The sequence below is a fragment of the Heptranchias perlo genome, chromosome 3, assembly GCF_035084215.1.
Source record: "Heptranchias perlo isolate sHepPer1 chromosome 3, sHepPer1.hap1, whole genome shotgun sequence".
In the NCBI taxonomy this organism is placed as follows: domain Eukaryota; kingdom Metazoa; phylum Chordata; class Chondrichthyes; order Hexanchiformes; family Hexanchidae; genus Heptranchias; species Heptranchias perlo.
The window spans coordinates 33,528,612-33,540,819 of record NC_090327.1 but is presented as its reverse complement, the minus strand read 5'-3'; the positions used below and the strand labels follow the sequence as shown (position 1 = coordinate 33,540,819).

At 44.4% G+C, this 12,208-nt stretch overlaps 1 protein-coding gene across 1 annotated transcript in view; it reads right to left on the bottom strand.

The window, feature by feature from the left end:
• LOC137311712 (corticotropin-releasing factor receptor 2-like) overlaps positions 1 to 12,208 on the bottom strand; it is a 165,203-nt gene that overhangs the window by 78,798 nt on the left and 74,197 nt on the right. Inside the window, exon 3 of the mRNA XM_067978757.1 lies at positions 7,089 to 7,174. Within this exon, the coding sequence (XP_067834858.1) occupies positions 7,089 to 7,174 (86 nt within the window). The remainder of the gene's footprint in view (positions 1 to 7,088; positions 7,175 to 12,208) is intronic.

Below are 12,208 nucleotides of genomic sequence, written 5' to 3'. Positions count from 1 at the left end.
CCAGTTAAATCTGGGTCCTATTACATAGATAGGACTCCAAAGCCATTTGTACGGTCCACTGGGCATGGATGCTCCGCTCAGTCGGCCAAGAAGTGAAGGCCCCTAAAATGTAGGAGTGCTCCTCTGGATCCCACAAAGATAATCTGGGTTGCTGCCGCCCCAGGCTCCCCTTGTCCCGCCTGTGATCATGAATCCCTTTGAGGACTTACCTTGCTGTAGGACTGCATCGGGATTGCCATTTGGGGTGGACAGCAAGCAGATTGGAATTCAGTCTAACGACACTAAGTTAAGTGGCACAGTAACTAGTGTAACCAATGTAGATGGGAGCAAAGGGACATCGATAGATTAAGCGAGTGAGCACAACTGTGGTGGATGGAGTTCAATGTGAGGAAATGTGAGGTCATACACTTTGGACCTAAGAAAAATAGATCAGAATACTTTCTAAATAGTAAGAAGCTAGCCACTGTGGAGGAGCAGAGATTTAGGGGTCCAAGTACTGGACAGGTGCAGAAAATAATTAAAAAGGCTAATAGGATGTTAGCCTTTGTCTCAAAGGGGCTGGAATACAAATGGGTGGAAGTTATGCTACAGTTGTATAAAACTTTGTTTAGACTGCATCTGGAGCACTGCGTTCAGCACCGCACCTCGGGAAGGATATACTGGTCTTGGAGGGAGTGCAGCGTAGATTCATCAGAATAATACCAGGGCTAAAAGGGTTAAATTATGAGGACAGGTTGCATCGACTAGCCTTACACCCCCTTGAGTGTAGAATATTAAGGGATGATCGAATTGAAGTGTTTGAGATGATTAAAGGATTTAATAGGGTAGATAGAGAGAAATTATTTCCCCGATCTGTAGCTCCCTCCCTCCCGATTGCTGCCCTCTTCACCAAGCCCCGATCTGTAGCTCCCTCCCTCCCGATTGCTGCCCTCTTCACCAAGCCCCGATCTGTAGCTCCCTCCCTCCCGATTGCTGCCCTCTTCACCAAGCCCCGATCTGTAGCTCCCTCCCTCCCGATTGCTGCCCTCTTCACCAAGCCCCGATCTGTAGTTCCTTCTCTCCCGATTGCTGCCCTCTTCACCAAGCCCCGATCTGTAGTTCCTTCTCTCCCGATTGCTGCCCTCTTCACCAAGCCCCGATCTGTAGCTCCCTCCCTCCCGATTGCTGCCCTCTTCACCAAGCCCCGATCTGTAGTTCCTTCTCTCCCGATTGCTGCCCTCTTCACCAAGCCCCGATCTGTAGCTCCTTCTCTCCCGATTGCTGCCCTCTTCACCAAGCCCCGATCTGTAGCTCCTTCTCTCCCGATTGCTGCCCTCTTCACCAAGCCCCGATCTGTAGCTCCCTCCCTCCCGATTGCTGCCCTCTTCACCAAGCCCCGATCTGTAGCTCCCTCCCTCCCGATTGCTGCCCTCTTCACCAAGCCCCGATCTGTAGTTCCTTCTCTCCCGATTGCTTCCCTCTTCACCAAGCCCCGATCTGTAGCTCCTTCTCTCCCGACTGCTGCCCTCTTCTCCAAGCCCTGATCCGTAGTTCCTTCTCTCCCAATTGCTGCCCTCTTCACCAAGCCCTGATCAGTAGCTCCCTTCTTCCCGATTGCCAGGGACCATCCCTGCTCTTACCCTGTAGCCCTGCAATTTTTTTCCCTTCAAGTATTTATCCAATTCCTTTTTGAAAGCCACAAATCAGCACTTTATCAAATGCCTTTTGAATGTTCATATACACATCAGCCTCAATGACCTCATCAACCATCTCTGTTACCTCATCAAAAAACTCAATTAAGTTCGTTAAACATGATTTGCCTTTAACAAATCCGTGCTGGCTTTCCTTTGTTAATCCACTTGTCCAAGTGGCTATTAAGTTTGTCCCGGATTATTGTTTCTAAAAACTTATATTTATATTGTGCCTTTCACGACCTCAGGATGTCCCAAAGTGCTTTACAGCCAATGAAGTACTTTAGAAATGTAGTCACTGTTGAAATGTAGGAAAACAAAGTACCACTGCCTATCTAACTAGCTGCAATAGTGGGAATACCAACATATGCTCAGATGTACTATTCAGGCCTGGCTAACCAGCTGTGATAAAAACTCAATGTTCTCCTTTTCAGTTTGATTCATTTTAATGAAAAACCCACTCAAGCAGGTAATGTAATTTAGAAACTGTCAGTTGTATAGCAATGGGCGAACACTAATTCTGCCTTTAAGTGATGCTACACTGTCTGATCTGTGCATTGGCTCGAGGTGTAGTGAAGTATTATGGGAAAACTGTTATAACAACTCTCTGAAGTGTTCTCTGATTCAAAGCTTAAAATGCCATAATTTAGATAGGATATAAATATTAAATCACATTACCGCCACTGTACTCTGGATAACTAAGATTTTTTTCTCTTTGTTTCAGCGTATTTCCTTGTTGGTTTTCCTATAAATTTTCTGGTGCTGTTCTCTTGGCTTTAATTTTTTCTCTCTCTATCTCTCTTTCTTCCTCCTCCCTCACCCTTTTCTCCTTTCCTATTTCTTCTTTCCTTTCTTCCCTCTCTCTTCTTTGGTCAATCCTTTCCTTTTTGCTCCCCACACCCCATTGCCTCTCTTTTCCCCTTCTTCCTGATCCACTCTCTCCTTTTGTCCCTTGTTCTCTCTCTTGTCCCCCTTTTCCTACTCTGTGTTGCTTTCTTTTCTCACCATTTTTTTTTCTTCTCTTTTCCATTTCTCCCCAGTCCCATTTTTGGGCATTACTGATTAGATAATAACCAATTACAGCTCAGTGAGGGACACAAAGCAGAAAAGGTCTGTTGGAGGCCCACAGCCAGTCTGCATCTGAAAAGTATTGAGGCAGCTCTATAAACAAGTTCCTTAAACACAATGGCCCAGAATTTGCTGTCAAAATAACGGTGAGGCTAATGGCGCTCACCGTTATTTATGCGCAAATCGCACAGCAACTTCAGGCGAGGGCAGATGCGCGGTTAAACGCAAAAATCTGAAAGTTGCTGTCCGCGATGCGCTGCTCCGCTGTTAGCTTCGCGTAAACAGCATCTCACTGTCTGACTCACCATTGAAATGCATTGAACAGTGTGAAATTCCTGTACTTGCATGGTAGATATGAACTCAACTCGCTGCAGAAAGTTAGTTATTACAATTGTGGAGTCTCAATCGTTCAGGCTTCAGTTGTTGGAGATTTTTAAAAAGTAATTTAAAATTAAATTTTTTTACTTTTTTCTTTCGGTCTCTTTTTTTTTTCTCTCTCTCTAAATCCAATCTTTCTTTCCTTCTCTTTCAGTACCTGATTGGACATTGAATTCACCATTCTAATTTACACTTCCTTCTTAGTCCGTGCGCTGTTAATTTCACAATTCTTCAATCTGATTGATTAAGGAGATACGCAGTTGTTTGCCCTGTTAACGCAGATCCCAGATGCCCTGTAGAGGGTGCCGCACCATTTCCCTCTCACACTTCCTGCAACTTGCAGTGCAAAATATCATGGAGATTAAACGGGCAAGGGCAAGTCTAATGAATGGCAGGTGCCAATCATTGACCGACTACAGCAAATTCTGGGCCAATGCTGGGTCAACCTGCAACAAAAATATATTTTTAGGCACAACTCTTGGGGCTGTGTAAAATAAAGAGGATGTGCCTATAAATGGAAATTCATGAAGCCCATCAGTTTTCTATGCTTCGGAACCTGTTGAAACCTTTTTTTTTAGATACTTGGAGAAAAAATGCCTATTATCTAGATTTGGAATCAAGTCCATTTCCCCTTTTCCCCCACTCGCACCACAATACACGTTAATTGTAACTAGATAGGGTAGACTTTCAACTTGCTGCCTGGGTGTAAATCTGATGATGCGGATCGACCGCCCGATATAGAAACAGCCTGATTGTAATTTCCAGTGAATTCAATGAAATCAAGGTGGCCAATCTGCAAGACCAGTTTTACGCCCGGGTAGCAAGTTGAAAATCGACCCCTATATCCTTAACATAGTACATTGAGCATGTTTAGTTACATTCTGGTAAGGGTCCATTTGGCTGAAAGTATACAATCTTCAGTCGGGGTCACATCCAGAATCCATTAGACATTACAGCAAAACTTCATCCATTAATGAGTTCCTCAAACACACTAGATGTAGTGATTATGGTTGTGAGCTGGCAAATGGTGAAACTGAATTCAATAAATGTGCTGATTTGTGGGCTTGCACCAGAAACAATGAGCATGAAAAATGTCAGATTGACATAAAAATCCAACTGGATTTCACTAATGTCTTTCAGGGAGGGGAACCTATACCCATGTTGGTGTGGCCTGCATGTGACTCCGATCACACACTTCATGGTTGACTCTTAATGCCCTCTGAAGTGGTCGAGAAAAGCCACCCTGCTGTAAAAAAGACAGTTGTTTTTTTGCCAAAAGTAATAGATTACTTTTGAAGTGACATCACTATTGTTACGTAAGCAAATACATCAGCCAACTTTCACACAGCAAGGTCACACAAACAGTAAATTAATGAATGACCAGTTTATTCTGTTTTTGGTCCTGTTGTTTGAGGGCAGAATATTGGCCAGAATACATCTAGCAGAGCAGGTAGACAGCATCTCAGCTTGGCATCTCATCGTAAAAAGAGCACCTCTAACAACACAGCATTCTATCAGTGCAACACTGAAGTGTCAGCCTAGTGTGAAGCTTAAACCCACAACCTTCTGACTCAGAGACAAGCTTGCTACTAACTGAGCCAAGATGACACTTAAGAGGAACTCCGGAAGAATGGTCTGAGAAGCAATAACAAAGTAGCACTGCTAAAATTGGAACACTACAAGAGAATACACAGCCAAAATTCCTCAGTCTTATGCAATACGCATAATGGAATGAACAACACTTACATTTATAGAGCTCCTTTAATGTGATAAAACTTCCTTAATGAGAGTTGGCAACAAAACCAAGAAAAAGTCTCATTGAACAACATAATAATCTAAATGTCAATTAATCTTAATAGTACTCGGGTGGTAAAAATAGTTGTACAGTTTTAACTGCACAGTGCTACCAAAAATAACAGCTTCCACTGATTTTCCTGGGTTATAAAAATGACAAAGTAGTCACTTTTTCAAACTCGATATATCCTACATGTGTTATATAAATGCAGCATGTCAACGCCAAATTATGATAAGATAAAAATAATGCGATAGAACTTTTGCTGGGGTTCTCCTGTAACTTCAAAACAAACCCCACAGAAACAGTGTCAACGGCCGAATGGCCTCCTTCTGTGCTGCATGATTCTATGATTCTATAATCCTGCAATCTTCAGTTAGCTCATTCACAATCTTCTATTTTCCAAAGCAAACAAGCCCAACTTCCATAACCTTTTCTCATTATTAGATTCTTGATACCTGGAATCATCTTGCTTACATGCCCCTACAAACTCTCAAGGGAAGTAAAATTCTTCCTATAATTGGTAATCAAAACTACACAAAGTAATCCAGATGAGGTCGGACCAATGCCGTACAGAGCAACATCTCCTGATATCCCGCCTTGTGAGGCTTGGACCAAACTCTGATCTGACTTTGATACTCTTGAGTCTTCTTCACTTGGGAAGATATTGATACCACATGGCTGCTTGTAACTACATCCTTTGCTCATACCATCAGCTGCACTGTTCGGCTGATGAAATGAGCTCTGATTTTTTTTTCTTCACGAGACTAGTTCTGTGCCCTATATGAACAAAGCAAAACATGCTAATTGTTTAAAATATAACAGTTGCATTCCACTCGCCCATGCCCAAGAGCAATATCCCACAGAAAATAGCAATGTTTCCCTAGCAACCACACAATCACCACTGAACTGGCAACTTAAGCCAGCCAATTAAAATGGGTCCTGAAGCTACACCAGCAGCAACAACCGAACCAATGACTTTTTTTTTGCTGCTTTGAGAGAAGGTCACAAGCTCTTCGATATTATGAGCGTTACATGCTGCATCATCTTAATTCATATTGTGTCTACCTCATTTTTAAATACTATTTAATGAACTCTTCAAGCTAAAAGTCTGTTCTTCATATTATTTCTGTTCTGACCCATCATTTCAACAGTAAACACATCAAGAAACATCGGGTGTGACCTTTAAACAGCAGCTACACCTCACATTGTGATGCCCAAGGGACTTCGTCTCAGACACGTACTGGCACATACACCATACACATACACATACATTCATGGAGGTAAGATAGCCTGCAAGGGTCAAAAGTATTTGTCAAATGCTCAGCTTCCCTTTTGAACGACGCACCTACTCTTGATAGACTGATATCATTAGATAGATTTCTTTCAGAAGATACCATGTTGGGATACAGTACATAAGTAATTTGAGACGACAGGTAGGAAGTGTTGCACGTTTGGGAGGAGCAGGTGACATTGGACCTATGGTTCCCAAAGCTCTCCACTACTGGGGTTTTCCGTGCCTCATGTTTGGGTCTGTTGTAGACTAATTGATAGAGATTGATTGCTATCATTAGTCAACAACAGCATCATTGTCGTATCATGCAACTACCAGGATGGTAGAACTGGATGGACCTTTTCATCTAGCAATTCCTGCGTTCCTATGAATGATCCTTCAACCTGGGTCCTCAGAGACCATGCTTCCTCACAAGAAGATATGCAGGAAGATCAAACAGATCATGAAAGATCCATTAGGTGCCCTTGTATGAGGGCTGCAATGGCTAAAATGAGGGGAAGATCATGTATTTCCAGCAAAGGTGCATGAGATGTTGGTTCGTGCTCACCACTCTGCTCATCAATAAGTCATTGATCTCAGCCCTTCTGCAATGAGATGGAAAAGTTGAGGGCTGGGGGTGGGGGGGTGAACTGGAGGGAGAATTGAGCACTGAGCTTCTCTTCTGTTGGCAGTCAGCTCAAGAGTGGGTTAGATGCAGCTTGGGAGCAGGTCCCCCAGCCCAATCCTTAGCAGTAAATGTTGGTGCATGGCCTGCAGGTGATCTGGAGGATAAAGTGACAAGAAGGATATGTATCCTCACACAAAAAAAAACAGATACATATGGGCTGAGGTGAAACACATTGCTACAATTAACAATGACATTTCATAACTAGTAGACAAGACTAACCTTCTCCTCTAAGATGGGCTCACAGTGGGAGTAATTGATTCTAGAGGCCCATGTTCCATTTCCGGTACATTCTCTGTACACACTTCCTGTAAAAACAAAAAAGAAACACTTGGTCAGGTATTAAAAGTGAAACTATAATGGGAGGAAATTAGCTGCAAAGCCAGAAAGGGTTCATTGTGATAGGCAAAGGGTACATTTTGCTTTTTTTTGGCAAACTTTAAACTTTTCAAGTGTAGTCACTGTTGTGATATAGGAAACCCAGCAGCCAATATGCGCACAGCAAGCTCCCACAAACAGCAATGAAATAATTGACCACATCATCTGTTTTAGGTGTTGGTTGAGGGATTAATGTTGGCCAGGTCACCGGGGAGAACTCCCCTGCTCTTTGAATAGTTCTGTGGGATCTTTTATGTCGACCTGAGAGGGCAGACGGGGCCTCGGATTTATGTCTCATCGGAAAGGCTTCATCGGGGTCTCATTTCTTCACAAAAAATCGATGATAGCAAATTGCCAACCCGTTTCGCACTCGTCCCGATTTTCATTTCCATAAAAAAATCAAGAGGAGTGCAAAACGGGCTGCCGATTTGCTATTGCTCGGTTTACGCTACCCGAAACAAATTTATACGCCATCTTCTCTTCTACTCTTTTCAATCTTGGGCCTTGGCCCTTCAATTAGGTCTCCCAATATGGACTTGTTCACCTTGCAGTGATAAATTAGGTTGAGGTCAAATAAATTCTAACTTCTTAATTTTACTAAAAAGCAATGTAGAAATTTTGAGCTACACAGAACTTTCATCCTAGCATTCCATGTCTCCGAGAACGAGTGTTTATCAGGTTTAAACTGCTTCTATTTCTCACAGGAGACTGCTCCTCACGGATGCACCCGACTGTTCACTGCACTTTACGGTAGTGCTAACATTAATTCATGCTTTGAGAACATTTTAAATCCGACTGCAGCAGAGGCGTGTGACGGTATATTAAAGGAGGCAGTGACTCTAGGGCTAATTGCACCTGAGTGTTAAAGGGTCACGTTATCTGAGGTAAAATGATTGGCATCAACAAGTTACTGGTAGGCAGATTTCCCCAGTTTTTTCTTTGCAGCAATAAGGCAAACGAGTGTATAAAGATGTCAAGTGGGGTAATTTTCAATTTCATCCCCTGGGCACTAACTTTGCAGAGTGGATCGTCTGCCCTTTATAGAACTCGCCCGATTTTCACTCCATTGATGGAAGGAAAATTGGGCAGGTTCTACAACGAGCAGGTGATCTGTTCTCAGATTACAGCCCAGGTGGTGAAGATGAACATTACCCCGAACTATATCTACAAAATTAAACATTTCTCACAGAAATAGGACTCATAGAATCAGAGAAAATTTACGGTACAGATGGAGGCCATTCGGCCCATCATATCCGTGCTGGCTGAAAATCAGCCACCCAGCCTAATTGCATTTTCCAGCACTTGGTCCGTAGCTTTGTAGGTCACAGCACTTCAGGTGCACATCCAGGTACTTTTTAAATGAGTTGAGGGTTTCTGCCTCTGCCATCCTTTCAGGCAGTGAGTTCCAGACCCCTTCACGCTCTGGGTGAACAATTTTTTCCTCAGCACCCCTCTAATTCTTCTACCAATTACTTTAAATCTATGCCCCCTGGTTATTGACCTCTCTGCCAAGGGAAATAGGTCCTTCCTGTCCACTCTATCTAGGCCCCTCATAATTTTGTACACCCCAATTAAATCACTCCTCAGCTTCCTCTATTCCAAAGAGAACAACCCCAGCCTATCCAATCTTTCCTCATAGCTAAAATTCTCCAGCCCTGGCAACATCCTCGTAAATCTCCTCTGTACCCTCTCCAGTGCAATTACATCCTTCCTGTAATATGGTGACCAGAGCTGTACACAGTACTCAAGCTGTGGCCTAAATAGTGTTTTATACAGTTCTAGCATAACCTCCATGCTCTTATATTCTATGCCTCGCCTAATAAAGGAAAGTATTCCATATGCCTTCTTAACCACCTTATCAACCTGTCCTATTACCTTCATGAATCTGTAGACATGCACTCCAAGGTCCCTCCCTTCCTCTACACCTCCCATTTATTGTGCACTTCCTTGCCTTGTTTGCCCTCCCCAAATGCATTACCTCACATTTCTTCAGATTGAATTCCATTTGCCACTTTCCTGCCCACCTTTTTTTTTTATTCGTTCACGGGATGTGGGCGTCGCTGGCAATGCCGGCATTTATTGCCCATCCCTAATTGCCCTCGAGAAGGTGGTGGTGAGCCGCCTTCTTGAACCGCTGCAGTCCGTGTGGTGACGGTTCTCCCACAGTGCTGTTAGGAAGGGAGTTCCAGGATTTTGACCCAGCGACAATGAAGGAATGGCGATATATTTCCAAGTCGGGATGGTGTGTGACTTGGAGGGGAACGTGCAGGTGGTGTCGTTCCCATGCGCCTGCTGCCCTTGTCCTTCTAGGTGGTAGAGGTCGCGGGTTTGGGAGGTGCTGTCGAAGAAGCCTTGGCGAGTTGCTGCAGTGCATCCTGTGGATGGTGCACACTGCAGCCACAGGGCGCCGGTGGTGAAGGGAGTGAATGTTTAGTGTGGTGGATGGGGTGCCAATCAAGCGGGCTGCTTTATCTTGGATGGTGTCGAGCTTCTTGAGTGTTGTTGGAGCTGCACTCATCCAGGCAAGTGGAGAGTATTCCATCACACTCCTGACTTGTGCCTTGTAGATGGTGGAAAGGCTTTGGGGAGTCAGGAGGTGAGTCACTCGCCGCAGAATACCCAGCCTCTGACCTGCTCTTGTAGCCACAGTATTTATATGGCTGGTCCAGTTAAGTTTCTGGTCAATGGTGACCCCCAGGATGTTGATGGTGGGGGATTCGGCGATGGTAATGCCGTTGAATGTCAAGGGGAGGTGGTTAGACTCTCTCTTGTTGGAGATGGTCATTGCCTGGCACTTATCTGGCGCGAATGTTACTTGCCACTTATCAGCCCAAGCCTGGATGTTGTCCAGGTCTTGCTGCATGCGGGCTCGGACTGCTTCATTATCTGAGGGGTTGCGAATGGAACTGAACACTGTGCAGTCATCAGCGAACATCCCCATTTCTGACCTTATGATGGAGGGAAGGTCATTGATGAAGCAGCTGAAGATGGTTGGGCCTAGGACACTGCCCTGAGGAACTCCTGCAGCAATGCCCTGGGGCTGAGATGATTGGCCTCCAACAACCACTACCATCTTCCTTTGTGCTAGGTATGACTCCAGCCACTGGAGAGTTTTCCCCCTGATTCCCATTGACTTCAGTCCATTGCTATCTTCCTGCAGTCTATAGCTTTCCTCCTCACTATCAATCACACGGCCAATTTTTGTATCATCTGCAAACTTCTTAATCATGCTCCCTACATTTAAATCCAAATCATTAATATATATCACAAAAAACAAGGGACCTAGTACTGAGCCCTGCAGAACCCCACTGGAATCAGCCTTAAAGTCACAAAAACACCAGTCAACCATTACCCTATGCTTTCTGCCACTGAGCCAATTTTGGAACCAACTTGCCACTCTCCCTTGGATCCCATGGGCTTGTACTTTTTTGACCAGTCTGCCATGTGGGACCTTGTCAAATGTCTTGCTAAAATCCATGTAGACATAGGTAGAAAGAGGGATGAGGTCCTGCACGCAGATTTTAAGGAGTTAGGAAAAAGATTAAAAAGCAGGACCTCAAAGGCAGTAATCTCCAGATTTCCCCCAGTGCCATGCGCCAGTGAGAATAGAAACAGGAGGATTGGGCAGATGAATGTGTGGCTGCAAAGGTGGTGTAAGGGGGAGGGGCTTTAGATTCCTGGGGCATTGGGACCGGTTCTGGGGGAGGTGGGACCTGTACAAGCTGGAGGGGTTGCACCTCAACAGGGCCAGGACCAATATCCTTGCAGGGAGGTTTGCTAGTGCTATCGGGGAGGGTTTAAACTAGCTTGGCAGGGAGATGGGAACCTGAGTGTGGATTCAGATGGGATAAAGTCAGGACTAGAAATGGAAGGCAGAAAATTATTGAGTGAGTCTGGAAGGCAGAGGGAACGAAGGTTAGAAAACAAACAACAGAGGAATTTGGCAGTCCTTAAATGTATTTACCTCAATGCAAGGAGCATAGGAAATAAGGCGGATAAGCTTTGCATCTGTCTTCACAAAGGAGAGGGATGTTACAGGGATTGAAGTTAAGGAGGAGGAATGTGAAATATTGGATGGGCTCGACATAGTGAGAGAGGAAGTATTAAGGGGATTAGCATCTTTGAAAGTGGATAAATCACCAGGGCCAGATGAAATGTATCCCAGGCTGTTAAAAGAAACCAGGGAGGAAATAGCGGAGACTTTAACAATCATTTTCCAAACTTCACTGGATACAGGCATGGTGCTGGAGGATTGCTAACGTTGTACCGTTGTTTAAAAAGGGAGAAAGGGATAGACCGAGTAATTATAGGCCAGTCAGTCTAACCTTGGTGGTGGGCAAATTATTGGAATCAATTCTGAGGGACAGGATAAATCGTCACTTAGAAAGGCATGGAGTAATCAAGGACAGTCAGCATGGATTTGTTAAGGAGAGGTCGTGTCTGACTAACCTGATTGAATTTTTCGAGGAGGTGACAAGGACGATCGATGAGGGTAGCGTAATTGATGTAGTCTACATGGATTTTAGCAAGGCTTTTGACAAGGTCCCACATAGCAGATTGGTCACAAAATTAAAGGCCCATGGGATCTAAGAGAAAGTGGCAAATTGGATCCAAAATTGGCTCAGTGGCAGGAAGCAAAGGGTAATAGTCGACGGGTGTTTTTGCGACTGGAAGGCTGTTTCCAGTGGGGTGCCGCAGGGCTCGGTACTAGGTCCTTTGCTTTTTGTGGTACACATTAACGATTTGGACTTAAACATAGGGGGCATGATTAAGAAATTTGCGGATGACACAAAGGTAGGATGTGTGGTTAATAGTGAGGAGGAAAGCTGTAGACTGCAGGAAGATATCAATGGAGTGGTCAGATGGGCAGAAAAGTGGCAAATGGAGTTCAATCCGGAGAAGTGTGAGGTAATGCATTTGGGGAGAGCAAACAAGGCAAGGGAATACACAATAAATGGGAAGAT